A 24,450-nucleotide genomic window follows, 5' to 3' on the forward strand; every position below is an offset into this window, starting at 1 on the left:
GGAAAGATTTGCATCTGGATACAAGCATAATGTCTGTCTCCGTGCCCCTACTGTGTTTTCCACATTAAATGGGGGGAAAAGCGGAGAAGTTACAGCTAGAGAGATGAGGTTTTTCTCCCCATTGAAATCAATGGAAACAAAAAATGGTAATAAGGAAAATGCACATGTTTAATTTAAGTGAACAAAGTTTTTTTTGGGGGGAAATGTAAACATTAAAAGAAAAAAATATTGGCACACCCCTAAGCAGCAGCATATCATGGCACTCACTCCCATCTCCTGACACAGAACAGTCATCCTAAGTTGCCGAGAGACAGTTGTGGAAGGGTGACAACAACCACAAAGGGATTCAGATCAGTATTGGGGATCATTAACCCTTTCCGTCATGCTGCTTTCCTGTGGCAAATCGCCCCCTTAGCTGCTTTGTGCTCCTTAAGGGCAAACATGCTGCTATCATACAGAGATCTCCTGTGTGAGGCAAGGAAGCACTGACTGGATGGATCTATCAACCAACAAAGAGGAAGTTCGGCACCAGGGCTTTTTTTCCCTGGAAAAAAGAGGTGCCGGAACTCTCAAGAGGGAAATGAAGGAGAAACACATGGGTGCCCCTCATGAACTTTTGAACATTTTTTTTTTGAGAATTTTGTTTCCACTAAGAGGTTCCGGAACCCTGTTCCACCATGTTACCCAGAAAAAAAAAGCCCTGGGTAAAACTCACAAAACATGTAGATTCGTGTCCTGTACACCATTCGTTACATAAAAGAATCACAAAAAAAATAATTTTTTTTTAAAAAAATCTGGGTTTCGAAAAAGTAGTGTGCGCTTGTTAGGGAGCCACAGCAAGCAGTTGATCTCCAGTCAGTGTAACAAAATAGATGCTTGTGTGATCTTCATATATGACAGTGTACATCAGGGGTGGCCAAACTGCGACTCGGGAACCACATGTGGCTCTTGTACACATATTGTGTGGCTCTCAAAGCCCTCACCTGCCCTGTTGGTAAGATTGGAGAAGGCATTTGTCTCTTTAAATCACTTCTCCAAGCCAAGCCAGCTGGCAGCTTGGACAATGCATTTAAAGTTAAAGTTGCTTTCTTTCTACCTCTCCTTCCCTCCCATCTATTTGCCTTCCTTCCTTTCTGTCTTGCAGCTCTTGTATATCTGATGTTCATGTTTTACAGCTCTCATACATCTTACATTTATTCTATGAGGCTCTTCTTACATTAAGCAAGTTTGGCCACCCCTGGTGTACACTGTACAGTGTTTCTTCTGATAGAGGAAACTGTTTTGTGTTAAGTGGCTCCAAATTTGTGGTCTTTTCACAGGACTGGGTCCAAAGCCTTTGGCTGTATAGGTTGAGAATTCTGTGCTAAAATCAGTAGTCTGGGCCCTTATAAAGAAGCTCTCTCCTTTTCTTTCCTCTTATCCAATACAAGCTCTATAATACATTGATCTTGAGCCACGAATAGTTTTTGTTAATCACTTATCGCCCAGTAGACAAAAGGATTACCAACTTTTGCAGCTGCTAGAGTTCTTTTTTGTTGTGTATGTGGACTCAAGTGAGAACTGAATTCGGTGTTCCTGCCTGGCTCATTGGAGCCCTATGAACAGAGCTTGGGGACTTGGGAACAATGGGCAGCAGGATCCAAATCCCTGCCGCCCTGCTCCAATCACGGCCCCCCTGCTGGTTTGAATGGTCCAATAGCGTGCTGGCACGGGAACCCTGATGTGTACATATAGTTGGCCCCATTGGCCCATTCCCCAGTCTTCAAGTGCTGTCTATACTATGCATAAAGAGCTATGATCACTTTCACCTCGCCTCTTCCATGCATTGAACCCACTATATTATGTTTTTGGATTCCTATCAGCAAGTAAAAAGGTAACTAGATCACAGGAATATGCGTCAAAATGAGCTTGCAAACATAGTGAAATAGAACTCCTCCTGAAATTAGCATACAAAGGACACTCCAGAAGGATATGTGCTATTGTGTCAATCTTATGTAAGAACTAGAGGTAGATTTGTTCTGAATAAGTAAATTCTTGACCCTACCCCTCGTAACTGTCAGAGAGCATTTAGCCTGGCCAGAATGAACACCTTTAACAGGCTTCGAGAAGACAACAGATAAATGTAGTAGGGAAGAGTTTATGAAGGTGGAATACTGCCCCCCCCCAAAAAAAATTGGGATGAACAGGTGCAGCGTGCTCAAAAGACAGAACTTTGGTGATCAATTGATTTTGCACAATTTTTCACAACAGCAAGTTTTGTATGAAAGCCCAGGGCCAGGATAACATTGAAACTAACATCACAACCCAACAGATTCTGAAAAACAGTCTTAAACCACATTGATCTGACCAAAACTGATACCTTCTTTCAGGAGTGCCAGGTAGCCCTTGCCACTCAAATATGGCTTGAACAGTCTTGAATAGAGACACATATCATGAGAAACATTTATTATTTTTTGCAGGAAATATAAAAGAAGATGGTCAATGTTTTCATTTATTGAGACAATCCTTATGGCTACTCCGTAAAGGATAATAGCAATGACTGTTAGGTATAAAACTTGAACGGTACCTGGAACATCATTTTGGCCTCCATTTTGGAAAAAGTTTAGTACGCTGTTGGCAAGAGTTTTGCTTTTCTCCTGATAGACATGGTCACTTATTTGCACATTTCAGCTTGCATTGCCAACTCGCGCATCAAAAAAATCATATTTTACATTCAGAATCACATCGGAATGCAGGAGACATATTGATTAGTTATATAGCCTTTCTGTATTAGATTTCATTTCTCATGTGAAGTTCCATCTGGATTATTGAAACTAGCTTCCTGATGTTGACAGCATCTCCTGAGGGGCCATTGTTCTTGCTCCAGATGGGATATTTCAAGAGGCAAGCAAACGGTGAGAAGAGGACAAAGGAATGCGGCATCTGAAATCTGCAAGCAAAGTTACTTCTTGAACTTGCAAGCTAAAAGACTTCTAGACCCATGTGTACTTGAAAATAATTGTATACACGGTATCAAAATGTAGCATGCAACTCTGAAAAATGCAAGAGAGACACTTTCACATCAGCTTAAGTAACTCCGAGGGGGGGTTATCCAATAAGATAGGGACAGGTCTGGCACCCGAAGGACCAATTATAACTGTTATGCATAATTTTGGGTGATGTCATTTTAGATATAAAATGACCTGCACTTCCTGTATTCCACTGTTGGTTCCAGAGGGTCTTTATCCCTCTGTACAGTTTCTCTCTTAATTAATTAATCAGTTTTCATTTGACACAGGACTCCAAGTGTGCTCCGAACTGGGCAGGGAAGCACATTTGGCTCACAGGTTGTATGCAACACTCCTTATCAGTGATCGATGTGGCCCTCATTTTAGATTAGATATGAACAGGGGTCATTTTGTAGAAAAACAGGTGGTGGAGCTCATCCAGAGATTGTTATGCAGCTGCACATACTATTCAATGGACAAGGAGATGGAACTTTCAGAAGGAGGAAGTGGAACTCTCAGAAAGGTTCAGGAGCTGCTCTTCTGTGAGCTCCTACTGAATCCAAGGCCTGGATATGAGCAGGTCTTTTTTTTTTTTGTAGCAGGAACTCCTTTGCATATTAGGTCCCACCCCGCTGATGTAGCCAATCCTCCTGCAGTTTACAGCAGGCCCTGTAAGAAGAGCCCTGTCAGCTTCCCAGATATTTCTTGAATTGGACCTGCCTTGGACTCTAGGTACAAGGGATTGATTTCATCATAAATCTTTCCTAGAGTCTCAGCAATTATAAAAGTCTGAGAGTCCAAAATCTGATGGGTATCCTTCTCAGGGCATAAATCCTTTCCCTCAGTCAGGAGAGGGCAGCATGGGATTATGTTTAGGCCGTGTAGAGTTCTGAGTAATGCAGCAGAATTTAAGAATTAACTTGTAATTTATTTGCCTTTGAGAAATAAGAGTTACCGAGTAAAGGTGAAAAACGATTGCTAGTATTAATCTTATAGTCAAAGAAGGTAGCTTAGTTTATTTGTTGGCTGGGAGCCTACAAAAGTCAGAGGGCTGATTTCTTTTCCTAGACATGGTAAAAGAAGGGAAATCCAGCAGCTGGTTAAAATAAAGCCAATTAACTGTATGTTTTAAAAGCTCTGTTATGACACTAGCAGGTATTTTAAAATGACTAATTTACAATCAGCACAAAAGGAGCGAAGTTACTTACTCACTAGAAGGCCAGAGGCAGACTGGCTAGGATCATAGAATCATAGAGTTGGAAGGGATCTCTTGGGTCATCTAGTCCAACTCTCTGCACAATGCAGGAAACTCACACCTCCCCCCGTAAATTCCCAGGATCTTCATTGCTGTCAGATGGCCATCTAGCCTCTGTTTAAAATCCTCCAAGGAAGGAGCTAAGTAGTTAATTGATAATGAAGTCAGATAATACTCTAACCAAGTGCTGTTAATTAGGACTGTCACAAAACTGGCTTGACTAAATAGATGAATATTCATTTTAAAACGTAAAATGAGAAGCATGGAGCACACAGCTCATATAAATAACAGCGCCCCCCCCCCAACAACGGCGAGATATTATATCTAAGTGGATGTTTAAGATCACTGAATACCATCCTTAAACTGCATGGAAATTAGCACCAAATTTAATTGTTTTTATTGTTATTCTGTTATGTACTGTGAGCCGTCCTGAGTCTGCTTCGATGGGGAGGGTGGGATATAAATCAAATAAACTAAACTTGCAATCGACTCCTATTTTGTTCTATTACTTCAGACCAACATTGCTGCCTATTTGGATCTAAACTAACCAAACACACAACACACACACACACAAATGAACAAATATATGCATAAACTAAACAGGCATATGCCATACACTCAGAATTCAGAGCACCTCTAGATAGATGATGATGATGGTGGTACAGGCAGACAGACAGACAGACAGATAGATAGATAAGCTCTCACATAATGCCATCCCCTAGCTGTCCATTTTCCATGTCCCCCCTCCCCCCTGCTTTTTCAAATCCAGCTTGGGATGATGGTCTGGAAAAGATCATAGTTAAGCTCCTTTACGCGTAATGTGGAAGCAAAGATATGCATTTTTTTTTCGTTCTGCCCACATCAGGGCCTTTTTCCTTTCAACAGATCCCCATCACTGCTATTTCACTGGATGGGTTTTTTATGTTTTTAAATTGATAGTTGACATACTAAAAGGTAAAGGTAGTCCCCTGTGCAAGCACCAGTCGTTTTTCGACTCTGGGGTGACGTTGCTTTCACAACATTTTCACAGCAGACAGGGTGGTTTGCCATTGCCTTCCCCAGTCATCTACGCTTTCCCCACAGCAAGCTGGGTACTCATTTTATAGAAGGCTGAGTCAACCTGGAGCCGGCTACCTGAACCAACTTCCGCTGGGATTGAACTCAGGTCGTGAGCAGAGGGCTCTGACTGCAGTACTGCAGCTTTACCACTCTGCGCCACGGGGCTCTTAGTTGACATACTACTATAGCCTAAACCTGGCAACTGACATTGCCGTAGCTTAACACTATAGCAATATCAATTATCTCTTTAAAAAAAAAAAAATTAAGTCCCCCAAATCCTTCCAGTGGTGTGTGGAGGGGAAAGACCAGCACTGAGAGTAGGGAGTAGGCAAACAAAAAAAAAAGTATAGGGGAAAACAACTGCATACGCTGTAATTAAGAAGGAAACACAGGAAATTGTTGTAGTTAACCGTTCCACAATGCTTTTTTATTAAGCATTTGCATTGCAAAACAGAATTTTGGTACTTCTTATTATGTGGAATACTATAGCACAGGGTTTTTAAAATAGAGCCCAAGAAAATGTGACTATCCACCTCAGCCACACCACAAATCCCACCCCCCGCTGGTTTTAATTCAAAGCAGTGCAAATGACAGTTTCTAAGTGTACAAACCTGCCCAGGCTTTCACAACAATCCTCCTGCTTCTACTGTTGAACAGCCATTGATTTTATTTGATTAAAATCCCTTTTCGGTAATCTCTCTACATATACTGCATATATGCTCTTTTTGCCATCCTTAGTTCATCTGCTACCACAGTGAAGAGATCCCGTAAAAAAACAATTTCACTTACCAATGTTCTTTTTTCCAGCAGAAAATCAATTGGGCTGGTCAACAGAAAGAGAAGCTAAAATGCGAAGAGGGCAGGGTAAGGAAGCAGTGGAAACAGAAAAATGAAACCTACTTTAGAAATGAAACCGAAATACTGCTGGGTGTGCAGCTGGGTGGATTTCCCACTGGCTGCATCATTTTATTTCTCCTGAAACAAACACCTTTTAGATGTTCCAATATTTAGACAGTTGTGAACACTCAAGGGAAGGGAATGGGGCAGAATTCCCCCTTACCTCCCTGTGGTTGAACGAGCCAGTTCTGGCCTGCAGACCCTGTTCTACCCTGCCCTCCAAGGTGTCCCCAACACTTGGAGAGACTTTTCTCCCTGATCACCACCTGATCTTTGTAAGGAATTGCCTGCTGGAAGGGCCAGGACTCCCAGCTTCCTTTCCAAATTCTGAGGTCTTGCCTCTGTGCTTCCCGCCACCCAGCTCCTGGTGACCATGCGGACACTTTACTGCCTTGGGTGCCCCTGGAGGAATAACCACTTGCCATGTACCAGCCTTCCCCCTGGCACTCCTTTTAGAATAGTATGTCCAAGATGGTGAAGGTCTACAGAGAACCACTACTAGCATCAAAAGTCATAAAGTATTTATTAAAAAGAAAATGTTCACAAGCATACTTTTAGCACTGCACCAAACTGAGCAAGGGATTCAAAAGAAATGGGTAAAATGCAACTTCTCTGTCCCTCTCTCTAGAACATCTCCCTATCAAATGTCAAAATGTTGGACAGGCTCCTTAGCTTAAGAAGTTACCAATCTCTACAGAGTTGTCATTGGCTTGAAGCTTCTTCTAGCTCTTCAGGACAGCACATGATTAAATGGCAGCCTCCTTCAGACCTCGGTTAAGAGTTCTGTCTGCTCTAATAGACTCAGCACAAAGAGCCCTTCCTCCTTGCTCCCCTGAGTTTTATCACCTATTTTTTTCAGTGACCAGGTCAGGCTTGGTCAAAAAGGCTTTTCCTGGTAGATCTCCAATTTCTTTCTTCCTGAAGTCTCTCTAGTATTTAATTCCTCTAAATCTCTCTTCTTGCTTGAAGGTGTGTGTGTGTGTGTGTGTGGAGGGAGCTTGACCATCCCGTTGTCTAGACCTATTAGCATTTGTGTGAAGATGGGCTGAGTTAAGTCTGGAAAACAATTGAACTGTCTTCCCCATCACCCTCCTGCCTGTTCCCTGTCCAGAGAAAAAGAACATTTCTTCATACCTCCTCTCACACCCCACGATGGAAAAATGCTTTTCTTTTCCTTGCTTTTCTTTCAGTATGACTACTGGAAGGATGTTAGTTGCATTTTAGCAATTTCATTTCTGAGCTTTCTCTTCAAGAACGCGCGCGGCTACTGAGATCAGCAAACCACATTTGAGCCCAGATCATGTTGGCTGATTTTACTGACTGATAAGAGACCATCTATGGTTTCTGGGATGCATGCTCACACAGCCCAGACCTACACTTCAAGATGTTCCAATTTGGCTGGGCCGCTTTCTTCTGCAGCAGTTTCCTCACTGCTCCTTTGATTTCTTTGTTCCGGAGGCTATAAATCAGAGGGTAGAGTAAAGGGGTAATGTTGGTATAGACCAGAGACACCATCTTGTCCCGATTTGGGGAGTAATTGGACTTGGGCCGGACGTACATGAAAGTGGCGCAGCCGTAGTGCAAGAGGGTAACAGCCAGATGCGAGGCGCAGGTCGAGAAAGCTTTGCCCCGGCCGGCCGAGTCCCGGATCCGCAACACAGCTGCAGTGATGTAAGAGTAGGAGATGAGGATGAGCACAAAAGGGACCAAGAGGAGGAGGATGCAGGCGGCCAGCAGAGGCAGTTCGCTGATGTAGCTCTTTGTGCAGGCCAGGTGTAGAAGAGCAGGAATGTCACAGAAGAAGTGGTTGATACGGCGGGAGCTGCAGAAGGGCAGGCGGAAGACAGCCACAGTCAGGCACAGTGACACGGTGAAGCCACCGAGGCAGCAGATTATGGCCAGCTGAAGGCAGAACTCCTGGCTCATCATGACCGCGTAGTGCAGCGGCTGGCAGATGGCCACATAGCGATCGTAGGCCATGGCGGCCAGGAGGAAGCATTCGGCCCCTCCCAGAGCCACGAAGAAGTGCATTTGGGTGGCACAGCCCACAAAGGAAATGGTGCTCCCCCCGGGGGAAATGAGATCAGCCAGCGTCTTGGGGACGATGACAAGAGTGTAACAGAGCTCGATCGCGGAGAGCTGGCAGAGGAAGAGGAGCATGGGGGGGCGGGAATGCTCAACAGTCACAGCCAAGAGGATGAGAAGGTTCCCGGCCAGAGTCGCCAAGTGCACTATGAGGAAGACGAAAAAGAGGAGGCCCCACAGGTAATGCAGTTCAGAGAATCCCAGCAGCACGAATTCCATGGTTGTGCCAGATGAGTGGTTACCTCTCTCCATGCAGGTTCCACGACTATGTCTGCAAGGAAAGAAATGGAAGCCTGAGCATAAGGATAGGAATTTATTTTTATATATCTGTTTATTTAAATTGCTGACCTGGGTAGCTCTGATTAGTCCAAGCTCATCTGAGCTTGGAAAATAACCAGGGTCAAGCCAGTAGCAGAAGGAGAAGAGTTGGTTTTTATACCCCACTTTCTTCTACCCTAAGGAGTCTGAAAGTGGCTTCAAACCACCCTTCCCTTCCCCTCACCACAACAGACACCTTGTGAGGTAAATGGTGGGGCTGAGAGGGTTCTGAGAGAACCATGACTGGCCTAAGATCACCCAGCAGGCTCCATTTGGAGGAGGAGTGGGGACTCAAATATGGTTCTCTAGATTAGAGTCCACTACACTTAACCTCCCACTACCATCATACCCAGTAGTTGGATGGGAGGCTACTGAGGAAAATGAGAGCTATGCTTACTACACAAGGAAATGCAATAGCAAATCACCTCCACTCCTCTCTCACCTGGAAGACCCTATGGAAACCACCTCTACTTGGCTAGAACACCCCATGGGAGAGGTTTCTGGATGACTTTTGGCCAATTACTCTTGCTCAGCCTGATGTATGTCATAAAGTTATTCTCGTCATGGAGTTATTGTTGTGAAGATAAAATGGAGGAGGAGACAGTGATGTTGTTAGCTGGTTTGCTTCTTCGTTCAGCCAGAAAGCTGGAATATATATGTTAGTAAATAAGTTTATGGGTCATGGTAAATGCCCAGTCAAAACATTTATTTTTGGCTAAGTATTTTACTAAAACATTCCATATTTAGGCTGGTTTTATGATCTTCTTCTAGCCTGCAGGTTGCTTTATGGAGAGCATTTTAGGATGATGGTGCTGGTGTTTCATTTTTATGCCCTGTCTGGTGTTCATGACTTGTTTAAATGATATTGTAGTTATGATAAAGAGGTAAAACTCCAGAGTACCCATACTCGGGCTTTTTCTGCTATGGCTCCACAGCTGTGGAATCAGCTCCCAGAAGAAATGCGGGCCCTGCGGGACTTTGAACAGTTCCGCAGGGCCTGCAAAACCATCTTGTTCCGAATGGCCTTCACCAGCTGAAACTGCTAAACTGCTAAGCAAACTTGCCAGCGATCATAGCACCAAATACACTAATGTCCTTTTTTTAGAATTTTAATAGATTTTAATCAATTGTAGTTAAAATGTTATTTATTGTACAATGTATGCATTAAGTTCTTGTTAGCTGCCCTGAGCCGCTTTGGCGGGGAGGGCGGGATACAAATAAAATGTGACTGACTGATTTGAAATGTATAGTTTTTGCCAGCTTCCAGCTCTTCGAGTCTTCAGGGATACCTGTAAGTCAGGACTTTTTAGAAAAGGCTTGTGGTAAAGTTTTTTTTTTTCCTTTGGGGCTATGGGTTGGAATAATAAGATGTATTTTTGAAATTTGAGCTATGATTGAGGCAGAAAGGACTGTTGGCCACCATAGGTCTTATGCGAGATAATGGTGAAGGAATTTTAATTTGATTTTGTGGTCCCCTTTATTTATTTACTTATTTTTTTGCATGAGCAGACTATAATGATTTTGAAGAAGAAGAGTTGGGTTTTTTATCCTCTGCTTTTCTCTACCCTCAGAAATCTCAAAGTGGCTTCAAGTTGCCATTCCCTTCCCTTCCACACATCAAGAACCTTGTGAGGTCAGTGGGTGGGGCTGAGAGAGTTCTGAGACAACTGTGACTGGCCCAAAGTCACCCAGTAGGCTTAATGTGAAGTGGGGAATCACCCCCAGTTCTCTGGATTAGAGTGCACCACTCTTAACCACTACACCACTCTGGCTCTTATTGCAATTAAATGTATTAGAAAACAAAATAAAAAGAGAGTGACATTCAAACAGAAGAGCCGCAAACCAGCCTGTGGCTTTCTGGGAAAAGCCCTTACATAATGGACAAGTTCTAACAAGGTTGCGGAAGGGGGACAGAGGTGTAGGGAGGCAGGCCACTCTGAGCAGTGAGTCCTCCGTACAGTTCCCAGATTGCTTCCTTCTGCTCTTGCACTGAGTCAACAGGCATGTTTCTGCTTGCTCTCCCATAAGAAGGAGTCCTAATATGAGGCAACGGCCTCAGGGTGAAACCAGACATGAGAATGGCAGAGCGGTGTGTTTCGACATGGAAGAATGTGAGCATTCTGTGGACTTTGACGCAAACACAACTACCAAGCAAACTTACCCGGCTGGACTCCTTCAGTAACATGCAAGGCGAGCTCCTGCTTGACTTGTCCTGATGATTGTGGTTGCAGACATTTGGGTCAAGCAACTTTGCATCTGCCCAGTAGCTGCTTGTTCTACCTGCCCAGTACTTGCTTTTGGCTGCTTTTGCCCAGTCTGAGATCTGAATTTTCCTGACAATGTAGCACTTATCCCCTTGCATCACAGTCAAGTCATTAAAATGACCTATTCCTTTGCAAAACTGAGAATGGCTTGCAATTTGTTCTCAGTTTGCACCTGCACAGCTGGAACCATCCTTTAAATGACTGGAATTGGCTATATGGTGTTAGAAGCCATTAATGGCAAGAGATAACAGCAATTCCAGCCTGCGGTCTCTCTTTCTCCTGATGCATATTTAGGCCATCTTTTCCTCAGGAAGCGGTGGGGGGGCCCAAACTGGGGGATCCCCTGCCCCCTTTAGCTCCGTTGTTTGGCTTCCTGAGGGCTTCCTCATCAAAATCCAGGCCATAATTAACGATCCAGGTTTGCAGAAGAATAACTTCTTCTAGAACCATCCGGGAACTTGCCTTACAATGTAGAGTTCTCTAGCAAATTAATGAGAAGTAAGACCAAACATGGGGTTACTAACCCCAGGTTCAGGAATACCGGGAGATTTGAGGGTGGAGCCTGAGGCAATGGGATTTAGGGAGGGGAGGGCCCTCGGTTGGGTATAACACCATGCAGTCCACTTTCCAAAGGAGTCATTTACTGGAGGAGAAGTGGAATAAATGTTTTAATTAAATAAATAAATTGATTTGCGTAGTCTGGAGATCAGTTGGACTTCCAGGAGATATCCTGCCCCCTCCTGGAGGTTGGCAACCCAAGGTCAGGCCTATCATCTGTCTACTCACCTTTGTTAAGCAGACTTGCCACTCTAGAAATTTATTCAGAGGACCACCACTCTCTTCCTGGTCCTTTGGTTGAACAGAGCTGGTATTCTGGACAGAAAACCACAGGTTGACATTTCCCCTATTTCCCCATACTTGATTAATCACTCATATTTGAAATTCTTTCTCTCCTCCACACCCGTAAAATTCTTAAAGGATTCCAAGTTTCTAGGCAGAACCCAATTCCATTGCAGCAGAGACACTGTTCCCTTCTCATTGGAAGTAAAGGTGAATAAATGGCACCTCTCCGCCTCTAAACCTTTCTTGCCATTTTCTACCTCATGGTTGGTCTACTTTCTTGCAGAAATTCACTGAATCTGAATTGGACTACAAAATGGGCTCCTAGCATAGTGGATCTGTCCTTCTTTCAGCTAATTTCTTTGCACACTTGCACCAAACAGAAAGCTGGCACTTTCCTGCTATTTATACCCTCATACTGGCCTTGAATTCAGCAGGAGCTCACAGAAGTGCAGCTTCTGAACCTTTCTGGGGGTTCCCCTTCCTTCTCTCCACCTATCCACCTTGTGCATTGAATAGTAGGTGCAGCTGCATAAGAATCCTTGGATTAGGAGAATGGGCAGCCAGCCAGCCACCAGGTGCTTTGCCATGCCCCCGGCAGCCCTCATTAACTCCATGGAGAAGCCCTTGCCACCCTTTCTCCACTTCTTATATGATTCTGGGCGGTTGGCAGCTTGCTGGCCTTTTGACTGGGGGGGGGGTGGCAGCCAAGGAGAGCCCCAGGTGAGTGAAGCCTTCTTGGGCTGGCTGGATCTCTAGCCAGCCCAAGCAGGCCTCGCTCACCCAGGGCTCTCCTTTCTTGCATCGAGTTGCTTTTGGCTGGTGGGGGAGGGCAGTATATGCTAATGAGTTATGCTAATGAGCTCCACTACCTATTTTTTACAAAACGACCCCTGCCCTCGTAACTAGAAGACTGAACTCCTCTGTGACAATACATTCCACTGCTCTGTCCTATTCTCCATTTTCCCCATTTACACTCTTAGCTTATTTTGACTCATGCTCCAAACCGGAGGAGCTCTGGTCAATTTGTTGCTGTTGTTATTTTGTTAGCTTAGATAAGCAATGTACTGTTTGTCCATACCTTAATTCGAGATGTACTAATACTTGCTTAGGATGAGCCCTCACTCACCCACTGTTGTACCAAATCCCTTAATAAATTCCATCTATGCCTTGAAATGTCTTTAAATCCGTGTCATGCTTTTCCTACGAAATGCTTGCTACCTCCACAGCCTCTTTAGGTAAAAGATCTCATTTTTCCTCTCCCTGCACAAACAGACAAACAAATCCTCCACTGAAGTCTGGACGCAGTGAGAGACAGTGGCTCAGTGGCTGAGCATCTGCTTGGTAAGCAGAAGGTCCCAGGTTCAATCCCCGGCATCTCCAACTAAAAAGGGTTCAGGCAAATAGGCGTGAAAAACCTCAGCTTGAGACTCTGGAGAGCTGCTGCCAGTCTGAGTAGACAATACTGACTTTGATGGACCGTGGGGGGTCTGATTCAGTATAAGGCAGCTTCATATGTCCATATATGTTCATTTTCAAGTGTTGTGTGTGTGTGGGGGGGGGGAAGATGTGGTGCAACACTTCCTCTAGCTTAAGAGGATATCTTCCAATTTAAGAGGGTTTTCCAAAAGAGAAGAACCACATAAGTTGGAGGAATGCTCCCTGGGGATGGGTAAATCCACGCCATACACATTGTTAATGCATGGACATGTCACCCTTTAGTTGGAATCAAATGGAACTGAGATAAGAGCTCGTTGTTTTCTGTAGTATGAGTACACCATTAGGAAAAGATAATGTCAACAAAAAAGACTGGAACATGAAATTGCACAGAGAACAGCTGGGAGGGGATGTACCACAGACAGTCCTCTGAACTGACCGTTAGGGATGGACACAAACCGAATTATGAACCAGGTTACATCTCAGACCAGGTTGGTTCATGGTTTGCAATCCACCCACAAACCACCATGGTTTCTGTGGTGGTTCATTCTGTTCATGCCCCCCCCCTCCCCTCCAGAGTTGCACAGCCTTGGCGCCATGCCTCCACAAGTGAAGGGAAGGCAAATCACCTTCCTTTCGCTCCTGGAAATGTCGGCACTGCAGCGTGACTCTGGGAGGGAGGAGGAGGAGGCCTTTAAAAATGCCCCTCTTCTCCCTCCAGAATTACACTGCTTTGGCGGCACACCTCCACAAGTGAAGGGAAGATGTTATGTATGTGAAGGCATGCCTGGGCATTGTGTCCTGAGTTTGAGTGCAACACAATAGACTGTGAGGATCCAAAGAGCTGCATCCCAATTGGCTGCATAATTCAAACCGGCCAATTAGGAGCCAGTATCAGAGGACACTAGGATCTGGCCAATGAGGATGCATATTCTAATGAAGGATCCAAAAAGGGGCACAACCACAGGGTGTTTTCTGCTTCTTGGGGGCTGGGTTTTTCCTACCCCAATTGTAGATATTGCCACATGTTCTGGTGCTTAGCAGTAGTTTTGTAGTCACTTAGTAAATACGCTGTATCACTAACAAAGGGCTTTAGTCACTACACAAGAGCCTCCTCGTGCATCAAACCCAGAATTTAACAGAAGGCAAACTGACTTTCCCTCACTCCTGCAAACGTGATGCTGCTGTGTCACAACTCAGGGAAGAAGGGGGAGGTATTTAAAAATGCCCCCCTTCACTAACCCCACGAACATGAATCGATTCAGGAAATAACAACGTTTGTGGAGGTTAACAAACTGTGGTTCGTGAGACTCCACGAACCATGAACGTTCACAAACCTCCATTTTCCTGGTTCGTGCCCATCCCTACTAACCATCCCACTACAGAATCCACTCAGTACTTGCATAACAGCAGCACCTCATAGATACTGTGAGTCAATAACTTATCAATATTGAACATTCTACAGAAGAAATTACCTTTTTTCCCATTAAGAAGGTGTTGAATTTGGCTTTTCTCTCTCTTTTTGCTGTCAAGTCACAGCTAAGTCATGGCAACTGCGAGGAGTTCGGAGGTGGTTTTTGCCATTGCCAGCCTCTGTATCATAACTCTGGACTTCCTTGTTGATCTCCCACCCAAATACTAAACAGGGTTGATCCTTCTTGGCTTCTGAGGTCTGACAAGATCAAGCTAGGGTACATTTATTTGCAAGGTTTCTTTTTTCACTTCCCCATTCCATCATACATGATTATATCCCCCCCCCCCCCCAATAAAAAATTCCATCCTCGTGGGGAAAAAAAAGTTTAGCAACACAAGTGCACAAATAGCGAGAAATAGTTAATTTTTAAAAGTATCTCCTCCTTTAGCTTCAAGACCTTCTGGTCAGCTCCTGCTGTAGCTGTTGATCTTTCACATGGGCAATTCCCTTCCGAACCAGCTAAGTTTACATTCACAAGATTTTGTCATTTATTTAGAAGGTTCAGAAGATGTTCTGTACAAACCCATCCCACCATGGCATATAATATATTTAAATATACGCTCATATATCTCGTATCAGACACATAACTGTCTAGATAACCTTATCAAATGTCAACTACCTTTGTGTCTCTCCTGATCTCTCTTGCTTTCCCCGGGACTCTCTTGTTGGACAACCTGAACACGATGTTCCAGGCAACGGCAGTCGATTTGGTTTATATCATCATCACAGGATATTTCCAGCCCCTTCTGTACTTGTGCATTATTGTTGGGGGGGGGGGGGGGGCTTTGAAGTTCAGGGAGAAAAAAAGGATGACCTACGAGGAGAGATGTGAACGAGGTTTAGAAAATGACAAATGGCGCCTAGGGAGAAATGTGCTTTTCTCCTTAGCGAGTGAAGTTGACTGTCAAGTAGGTTTAGGCGGTACTTTTTCACCCAGCACATAATTAACTTATGGAATTCCTTGCCTCGGGATATGGCAGTAGCAGCTAGCTTTTAAGAAATGACTGAAGATGCTCACTTCATTTATATCACAATTTTCTCCTCAATGGCAACCCACAGTGGCTGACGTTGTTCTTGTCTCCACCATTTTATCCTCACAGAAACCCTGTAAGACAGATAAGACTGGGAGTGCGCAACTGGCTTTTGCATCACCAACCAAAGATCAGTCTATCAACATATAATCAGGGGTCATTTTGTACAAAAAGAGGTGCTGGAGTTCATTAGTGCAACTCATTTGCACATCCCACGCATCCCTGACATCACTGGAATGTCTACTGAATTGTATCAGCTCAGCATCTATCTTAAAATGCTTCTTGAATTATAATTGTAATAATAAAGCCTTACTCCCATCATACTTTTTAAAATTGCTTTCTCCTACGGGGCCGCAGTGGCATGAGGAAGATTTCCATCTGTCTGCTTGATATGTTTTGATTATTTCCTCATTTTTTTGTGGGGGAAAACATTAGAAAGTTCGTCAGATCTTGGAGTTCAACAAAATTTTCACAGGAGGTTTGAACAATGGATCCCAGAAGCAAGTATTGGGGGTGGGGGTGGGGTAAGAACGAAAGAGAACAATAAAATTTAGAGGTTCTGGAGCTCCAATCCTGTGAGCTCCTGCCCAAAATGAGGCAGAAGGGAGGACCATTTTGTAAGCTGCTTTGGGCTACCATTAGAGAGTAAAGCAGGGTAGAAATAAATGAAATACAATTACAATACAAAAACCGAAGTAAGAGGTGAAAAATTGAGTTTATTGAGGAGGGGGGAAAGGGAAATCCCATGCATTTTGAGCTTGTCATCTGGGCCAGTTTACTTTTAACAGAAGGTCCAGTTCAAATAATCTCTATGAATTTGTTGCAAAAAAGATCTCCTGGCTGTGATCGCACATGCTAAATAATGTAGTTTCAATCCACTTTCAGTGCACTTTCCAACTGGATTTTGCCAGTTCACGCAATAAATGTGTGATCGCAGCCCTGTAGTTCTATCCCTAGCTTGTGGATTTTCTGTTGTCAGCAATCTCATATTAATCCAGAATGCAGGGAACGCATATCTCATCCACTTAAAAAGGACAGACAAGTCTGTCATGTATAATCAGCCATGACCAGAGTCAGTTAGGTGGCTGTCTAAAGCACCAGGCTTTAAGAGGTGCCAAATTAGATTGAAATGAGTCTCTTTTCTCTGTTTAGAATAATACATATAACTATATTATGTATTTATCAAATATAGTGCTCCTCACTTTTCTCTATGATGAAAGTGGGGGGAGAGATGGCACAGATACCTTGCCTATGGTACCAAAAAAACCCTGGGTCCACCTCAGCCATAAAAACAAAATTAACTTTGTGGTCATCCAAAGCCTGCATGTTCAAGAGAATGATACTTTCTAATACCAAAGACATTGGGGAGAAACCACAACAGAGAGCAATTGCCTCTGGAAGCTGAATGCAAAGCTACATTTGTTCCATTTGGTGTAGTGGTTAAGTGCAGGACTTTTATCTAGGAGAACCAGGCTTGATCCCCCACTCCTCCACAGGCATCTACTGATGTGATGAGGTCTTTTCCTGATAGTGTTCCTTTCATGAAGCCCCTGCGCGCCCCCTCCCCCTGCCCCCAAATTTTGGTACATGGTTGTTGCGGAAAATTTTGACTGGTCCCCTTATGGAAACAACCCATGAAAGGTCAAAGTCATTTTATACTGTTTGAAGCACTTGAAAACTCACTTGATGCCTATAAGACTGTAGATTTAGCTGCTAGGATAGAATCTAGGTCAGAGAGAGATTTTATTTCAGGAGAATCTTATAAGGGAAAAAAAGTATTTTGGCAAGAAAGATGCTTGTCTGACTGAAGTAGAAAGAATCAGATAAGAGAAAAGTTCTCATCGGACAGTATCTGAGATTCAGAGAGAGATGGGCATTAGCAGTATCAGTGACCATCTCTCTCTTACAGACTTATCAAAAGAGAACTAGAGCAAAAATGTAGGGAGTTAAAGAGCAGTAATACCGTACTTGTTTGGAGGGAATTCTTGTCTCTTAAGAGACATTATAGAGATCTAACAAAGCATAAGAAGAAGGAGAACTTACACAGGAACCGGGAATATTTAATTTTGGCTGTAAATACTAATGACAACTCAGCATTTTGGGCAATTACTAATAAGGGAACTGGAACATATGGCAATATTTCCTTCTGTATTCATTCAGATGTCTGGGAGCCATATTTTAAAAACCTTTGTCACTTGGAGTGAACTTCTTACTTCAGTGCTGCTTGAACTTGATCTTCCTGGCTAGCCTGACTAAGCCTTCTCAAGCTGAAGGCTTGATCTACCATCTCTGCTCAGGGAAGGTCCCTGGAGCAGACCTTATCCCAAACAAATTTTTCAAATCAAATCCATCCTGGTGAGCAGAGATCCTAGCTCCACTGTCTTCACAAATAAACATGTCTGGGATCATCTCAACATTTTGGAGGCATACAGTAATAGTTTCTGTCTTCAAGAAGGGTCGATATTCAGACCCAAACTGCTATTGCCCCATCAGTTTATTATCTTGCTTGGTCAAATTATTCTTTTTTGTATTTGCTAGATGGTTTAACTGATTGGCTTGAACAGGGTGATGTTCTGGGCCAGGAGCAGATAGGATTCATGAAGGGTAATTCAACCCTGGACGTTTGTCTAGTTCTATATCATCTGACAGAAAAATACACCAATTTCCTGAATGACACCCTTTACATAGGATTTATTGAAAGAGGCTTCTGATAGTATCCATACAACAAGACTCTGGGAAAAGCTGCGACATCCCACAATTGAAAAAAAGGCTGCTATGGCTCGCACAGCGACTTTGTGTGGACCTTATAGCTCAGGTTTGCTGTGGTTATGGCGGCAAGCTGACTGAGCTATTTCACCTTGATAAAGGCGTTAGGCAGGACTGCCTTTTGGCCCCTTTTTTGTTTCAACCTATATATGAACGATCTCACGACTTCCTTTAACGAGCTTTGTCATCCACCCCATCTGGCCAGTTGCAATATTTGAACATATGAACATATGAAGCTGCCTTATACTGAATCAGACCCTTGGTCCATCAAAGTCAGTATTGTCTTCTCAGACTGGCAGCGGCTCTCCAGGGTCTCAAGCTGAGGTTTTTCACACCTATTTGCCTGGACCCTTTTTTGGAGATGCCAGGGATTGAACCTGGGACCTTCTGCTTCCCAAGCAGATGCTCTACCACTGAGCCACCGTCCCTCCCCAGTTCCTCTTTATACTGATGACACTGCACCGCTCTCTCAGACAAGAGTTGGTCTGCAGAGATCATTAAAAAATATTGTATTACGGATGGCCTGAAAAAAAAACTACCAGAAAACGAAACTACTTTTTTTTTTTAAAGGAATCCTTCAGTGTTCAGATGGACTCTGAATGGGAAAGAAACTGCAGGCTCTTATTAACGTAGACACTGTACAGGCTCTAGGTTTTCATGCAGCATTTGTTTGGGTTAGAAATTATGTAAAATTGATCACTGAAGAGCACACAACACTTGTTCATCCCAATTTTTTTGGTATTATACCTTCAAACTCTCTTCCCTCCTACACTTATCTGTTGTCTACCCAAAGCCTGCTAAGGGTGTTCACTCTGGCCAAACTAAATGTTCACTCCTTGGAAGTTATGAGGGATAGGTTCATGTGTTTGCCTTATTCAGAACAAATCTGCCCTTGCCACTTAGATAAGATTGACACTATAGCTCATAGTCAAGGCTATTTTTTCCCTGGGGGAACATTGTGGAATGGAGTTCTGGAACATCTTTGTGGAAACAAAATTCTCAAAAAAAGTTTAGAAGTTCATGAGGGGCACCTGTGTGTTTCTTCTTCATTTCCATCTTGAGAGTCCCAGCACCTTTTTTTCCCAGAAAAAAAGCCCTGCTCATCTACTTTCTGACAGGGATCCAAAAAGGACTCTAGCAGTTGCAAAATAAATATTTCTTTTTACTCTTTTTGTCTATTGGGTGATAAGTGATTAGCAACAACTATTCACTGCTCAAGAGAGCTGTATCGTAGAGCTTTTATCGAATAAAAGAAAATGATTCCTGCTTCATTTCTCTTAGGCCTCCTACTCTATCATGCTATCACTTCCAGTTGTTCAGTTCCTTCCCTATGTGGTGAAATGTGCCCTCAGGTCTCAGCCAACTTACAGTGACCCCATAGCGTTTTTAAGACAAGAGACATTCAGAGGTAGTTTGCCATGTGTGCCTCTTTGTAGGCACCCTGGTCTCCCCTTCAAATTCTGACTGTGGCCAACCTTACTTAGCTTCAGAGATCTGACAAAATTGGGCTAGCCTGAAGCATCCAGAGAGCGAAACATTCCCCTCACTCCTTTTCAAGGTATAAAAACTCACTGGAGCCACAACCGTGCAGAAAGTACAGTTTTGGCCCAATGACTTTCCTCCTGCCCCATCGTTCAGCTGAGGGATATATCACAACATTATAAAATCTAGCAGGTGCTTCTTCTGTGAAAAGCAGCCTTGGAAGGAAGCGATGCAGTGGAGAAGCAGCAGTATGTGTGTGTGTGGGTTTCATGTGTATCCACATACTTGTGTGTTCACACTTCTGCACACTGTTTTTTCACCGCAATCCCCCATCCCTCCACAAGCTTCCAGATATATTTTTGTCTCTGACTTACCTCAGTTACATCTCATGCAGGAAGATACAAGGAATTTATCCCCTCAGCAGTTTCTTTTTGTTCAGTTGTGTTGCGGGCCACCCAGGCCCATTCACTTCTCTGCACACACCTGACCCCCCCCTTCAGAGTCCCCCCCCGCTTTTGTTCCTTTTGCTTTCTGGCTCCTTATATCCAGTTTGTGAAAGAAGTTGTTCCTTGCCTTGGCTTTCCTTGCTCTCCCTTGAGAATCCTACACAGATATGCAAAGCCAGCTCTGACGTTCTCAAAGAAAAAGACTTTGGTGCTTCCTTGCTAATAAGAAAAAAAAAGTTCTTGACAAACCTAATGACTCAGTGGGGACAGAGGCAGTGTTTCATTTTTAATCTAACCTCCCCCGTTCAGTATTTGGGCTATCCTTATTTTTTTTGGGGGGGGGGGGAGATAAGTATTCCATTTTGTGGCACCCTTTGGAAAGACACAAAGCTGCTTGAATTACTCATCTTCTGATTTGAGTATTCATTAAGCAACTTCTCTGTCAGAAGATAAGAGCCGAACAATTTCTGTAATGTAAATAATGGCCCATCATCCTTTTTTGGCTTCACCTACTGTGTAGCGATAAATAGGGTGCAGGGAAGATACTTTTGAATGCCACCCTTAGCTTCTTGGAGGAAAGGTGGGATAAAAATGTAACCAATAAACCATCAGAACAAAGCAGGAGTCAAGAAGCACCCTTAATACCAACAAACTTTATTCAGAATGTAAGCTTTCGGGTGCATGCACACTTCTTCAGACGAGGAATGAGATACAGTAAGCAGAGCTACATATAGCTCGTAGGGTCTTAAAATGTTGGTCTTAAAGGTGATATTTGACTCCTGCTTTGTTCTACTGCTTCACACCAACACGGCTGCCCACCTAGATCTAATAAACCATCAGTATGCAAATAGTTTGAGAGGAGAGGTTGATAGCCAAACTCTCACCCCCCCCCCCTCTTTTTCTTCCTTCCCCTCTCAGTAGACTTAGGATACTGGGTCAGGAAGAAGCTTTATGTCTCTGATTTAATCTTTTCCCCCTCAGAATGATCTGTTGTCAAAGAAACTTTGTAGGTTTTAGAAGCTTTTCCCACCCTGTTGTCTAGCCACTGCTGACATACGGCGACCCTGGTGGGGTTTTCTAGGCAAGAGATGAACAGAGGTAGTTTGATGTTGCCCACCTCTGTGTCATGATCCTGAGCTTTCTTGGTGGTCTCCCCTCCAAGTTCTAGCCAGGGCTTACTCTGCTTAGCTTCCAAGATCTGATGAGATTGGGCAAGGCTGGGCTATCCAGGTCAGGGCTTAGAAGTGCTACAAAACCTGTTTTACCCAAGACGCTATCTAAACAGAAAAAATAAAACATACACATTTAAAGTGATGCATTGACACCAAATGAAATCTGATCTATCCATAAAATACTACCTAACGGATACTGGAGCAGATTTGATGTGTTAGGCAAGTGGTATCATATGTGATGGGCATTCAGGGCTTTTTTTTTTTGTAGCAGGAACTCCTTTGCATATTAGGCCACACGCCCCTGATGTAGCCAATCCTCCAAAAGCTTTCAGGGCTCTTCTTACAGGGCATTCAATGTAACTTCTGGACTAAGATCTTCCAGAAAATGTCCAGGATGAATATTAAGCTATCATTGTTGACCTCAGGGTTTTTGTTTGATGAATCATAGGACCTTTCTCCAAAGGTGTGATTACATCATTGTTTTGAAACTGTACTATTGGAGTTTGCCATGGATTAGGACTGGAAGGTCAGACTATCTGTTAATGCCTAGCAGAGTCTAAGAACCTTGGGGTGGTTTCACACAAGAGATTTGGCCCGCCCTAGGAATGCCTCCCATTTGATTCAAAGGCACACGTTCACACAAGTACGTCTGCCCTCCGAGCCCAGCCTGTCCCCAGCCCGTCCCCAGCCCGTCCCCAGACATCTCTTATCCGCATTTAAAAGCTACCTGAATTCTTCCGGTAGCATCCCCCTGAATCGATTGTAGGTTGATTGGGGAGAGACGGTGGCTCAGTGGTAGAGCATCTGCTTGGTAAGCAGAAGGTCCCAGGTTCAGTCCCCAACTGAAAAGGGTCCAGGCAAGTAGGCATGAAAAACCTCAGCTTGAGACCCTGGAGAACCGCTGCCAGTCTGAGTAGACAGTACTGACTTTGATGGACCAAGGGTCTGATTCAGAATAAGGCAGCTTCATATGTTCATAGGTCGCATAATTGGCTGCTGTCTGAATGTCCTGGCATGACTCATGAGCGGAAGAGCTGTGTGATCGTGCCAAGCTGTTTCTGGCACAGTCAGGGTGTTTTTTTCCCCCTAGCCCCTCTCCACAGCACACTTGTGCGCTTATTGGCATGATTGCACACACAGGGGTCCTTCACAGAAAAAACTACCCTTTCTGCAGTGGAGCTGGGCTAGCCGTCTGAAGGAAGAATCATGGATGGCTACTGGGATGCTGCCACTTCAATGGCGGCTGTCTGATCCCCCTAAAATGGACCTGTCTGAATCGGGCTTTTCTGCCTCGGGATACTATCGCATCAATTTCCCAGTCTCAAACCACCCTTTGAGTGACAAACTGTTCAAACAGAATTCTGTGGAAAGAGTCAATTTAGCAGCTGACAAGCTGGACCTTCAAATATGACCACGTTTCATTTAAATATATTTATCTTTCTCTCTTGCTAGATGCAATGCTCTGCCCTCTGCCATACTTTTTGGCAGATTTAACAAGATGTCCTACTCTCTTAGATACTGTCCTTGTGACCACGCATCCATTGAATCAGTCCCTCATGTCTTGCTCCACTGTTTGCTATATTCGCAGCTTCATAACTCACTTCTGCGTCCCATCCTAGGGTGTTTTTACATTCAGTTTTGATCCAGAGTTATTGCCACTGTTCCGCTTTAATTATTACCTTTTTACATTTGTGGATTTGCTGTGCTCATTTTGTGGCGCTAAACTTCTGTATTGCAGCTCATGCACAGACTGCTGATGTCAGTTACAGGAACTGCAGATATATGGTTCTGAGACATCACATTTCATCCTGAAGCCTGATTGCTACATTCTGCAGATCTTTCAAATGTTCACAGTTTCATTATTACTCTATGATGTGGATTATTGTGAGCAAAAATTAAACTTTGTGAGGTGAGCTGTGATCAGGGCAGTCAAAATACCATTGCTAAGTACAGGGATGTGTATAATTGCTTAGAAATCATCACCATACAAATGTAAATTGAGGCAAGCAATGAGATGTAAAAATTTCAAGGTGCTTTCAATTCTCATGCAAATTGCTGGCACTTTGTGGCTTTCAAAGGGATAGGGAGCAGGGTCTGAAAATACAGAGGAAAACTTCTACAACCATTCATTTGATACGCCTCTTGAGAAATGTCCAGATCAAAACTAGTTTAAAAAAACACGAGGCAATGGCAGAGTCGGCACCCATTTCACCTAAACAAATGTAGATGTTTCAGGAAGCAATGATGTAAGACAGTTGTGAGCATGTTCTGTAGTGTAAAAGGTGAGTTTCCAATGCGGAGACAGAGAGCAACAAACTGTCAGTGTAAAAACACCCTTAGAGAAATCAGGAGGCTACTCGAATGCCTTGAAAGTCTGTAGGCTCCTGAGCAGTTTCTCCCTGAAAGACACTGAAATAGTAGCCAAGTTCGTTTTTCTGGCCACCATGATACGCCAAAGGATTTTGTAACCATAATTTTAATTGGTAATGATGTTTCTGAATTTTAACTGTATCTTTTGTATTTTATAGGAATTTTTTACTCTGCATAACTTGGTAATCCTCTTATTCTGGATAACTGATTTCTTTTATGCCAATAAAGGCTGATGATGACTGACTGTATTTTTTTTTTTTGTTTCTCTAAAACATTTAAACCTGGCTTCTTCAAAGGATGATTCTGCTTATAAAAAGCTTAGGCCAAGGAGCCAAAAACACCGTAAAGCAATAGTGAAATTTGCCCCTAAATCCTTCTAATAACAAACAGCAAGGTCTGACCAACCTCAGGACCTCTAGAAATTAGAAACCATTTAGGCCATGAAGGCCCACAACCAGATATCAGTTCATAAATGCCTTCAGGAACAAACGCCTTCAAGAACAAATGCCTTCAGAAACAAAGGAAAAAGGAAAGGAAAGGTCCCCTGTGCAAGCACCAGTCGTTTCC

At 43.6% G+C, this 24,450-nt stretch overlaps 1 protein-coding gene across 1 annotated transcript; it reads right to left on the minus strand.

The window, feature by feature from the left end:
• Positions 1-7,533: 7,533 nt before the first annotated feature.
• Positions 7,534-8,535, minus strand: LOC132570076 (olfactory receptor 10AC1-like). The gene has a single exon (XM_060236516.1). The coding sequence runs from the start codon at positions 8,533-8,535 to the stop codon at positions 7,534-7,536; it is 1,002 nt and encodes a 333-aa protein (XP_060092499.1).
• Between the last annotated feature and the right edge of the window lie 15,915 nt (positions 8,536-24,450).

This window comes from Heteronotia binoei, chromosome 4 (assembly GCF_032191835.1).
Source record: "Heteronotia binoei isolate CCM8104 ecotype False Entrance Well chromosome 4, APGP_CSIRO_Hbin_v1, whole genome shotgun sequence".
NCBI lineage: Eukaryota > Metazoa > Chordata > Lepidosauria > Squamata > Gekkonidae > Heteronotia > Heteronotia binoei.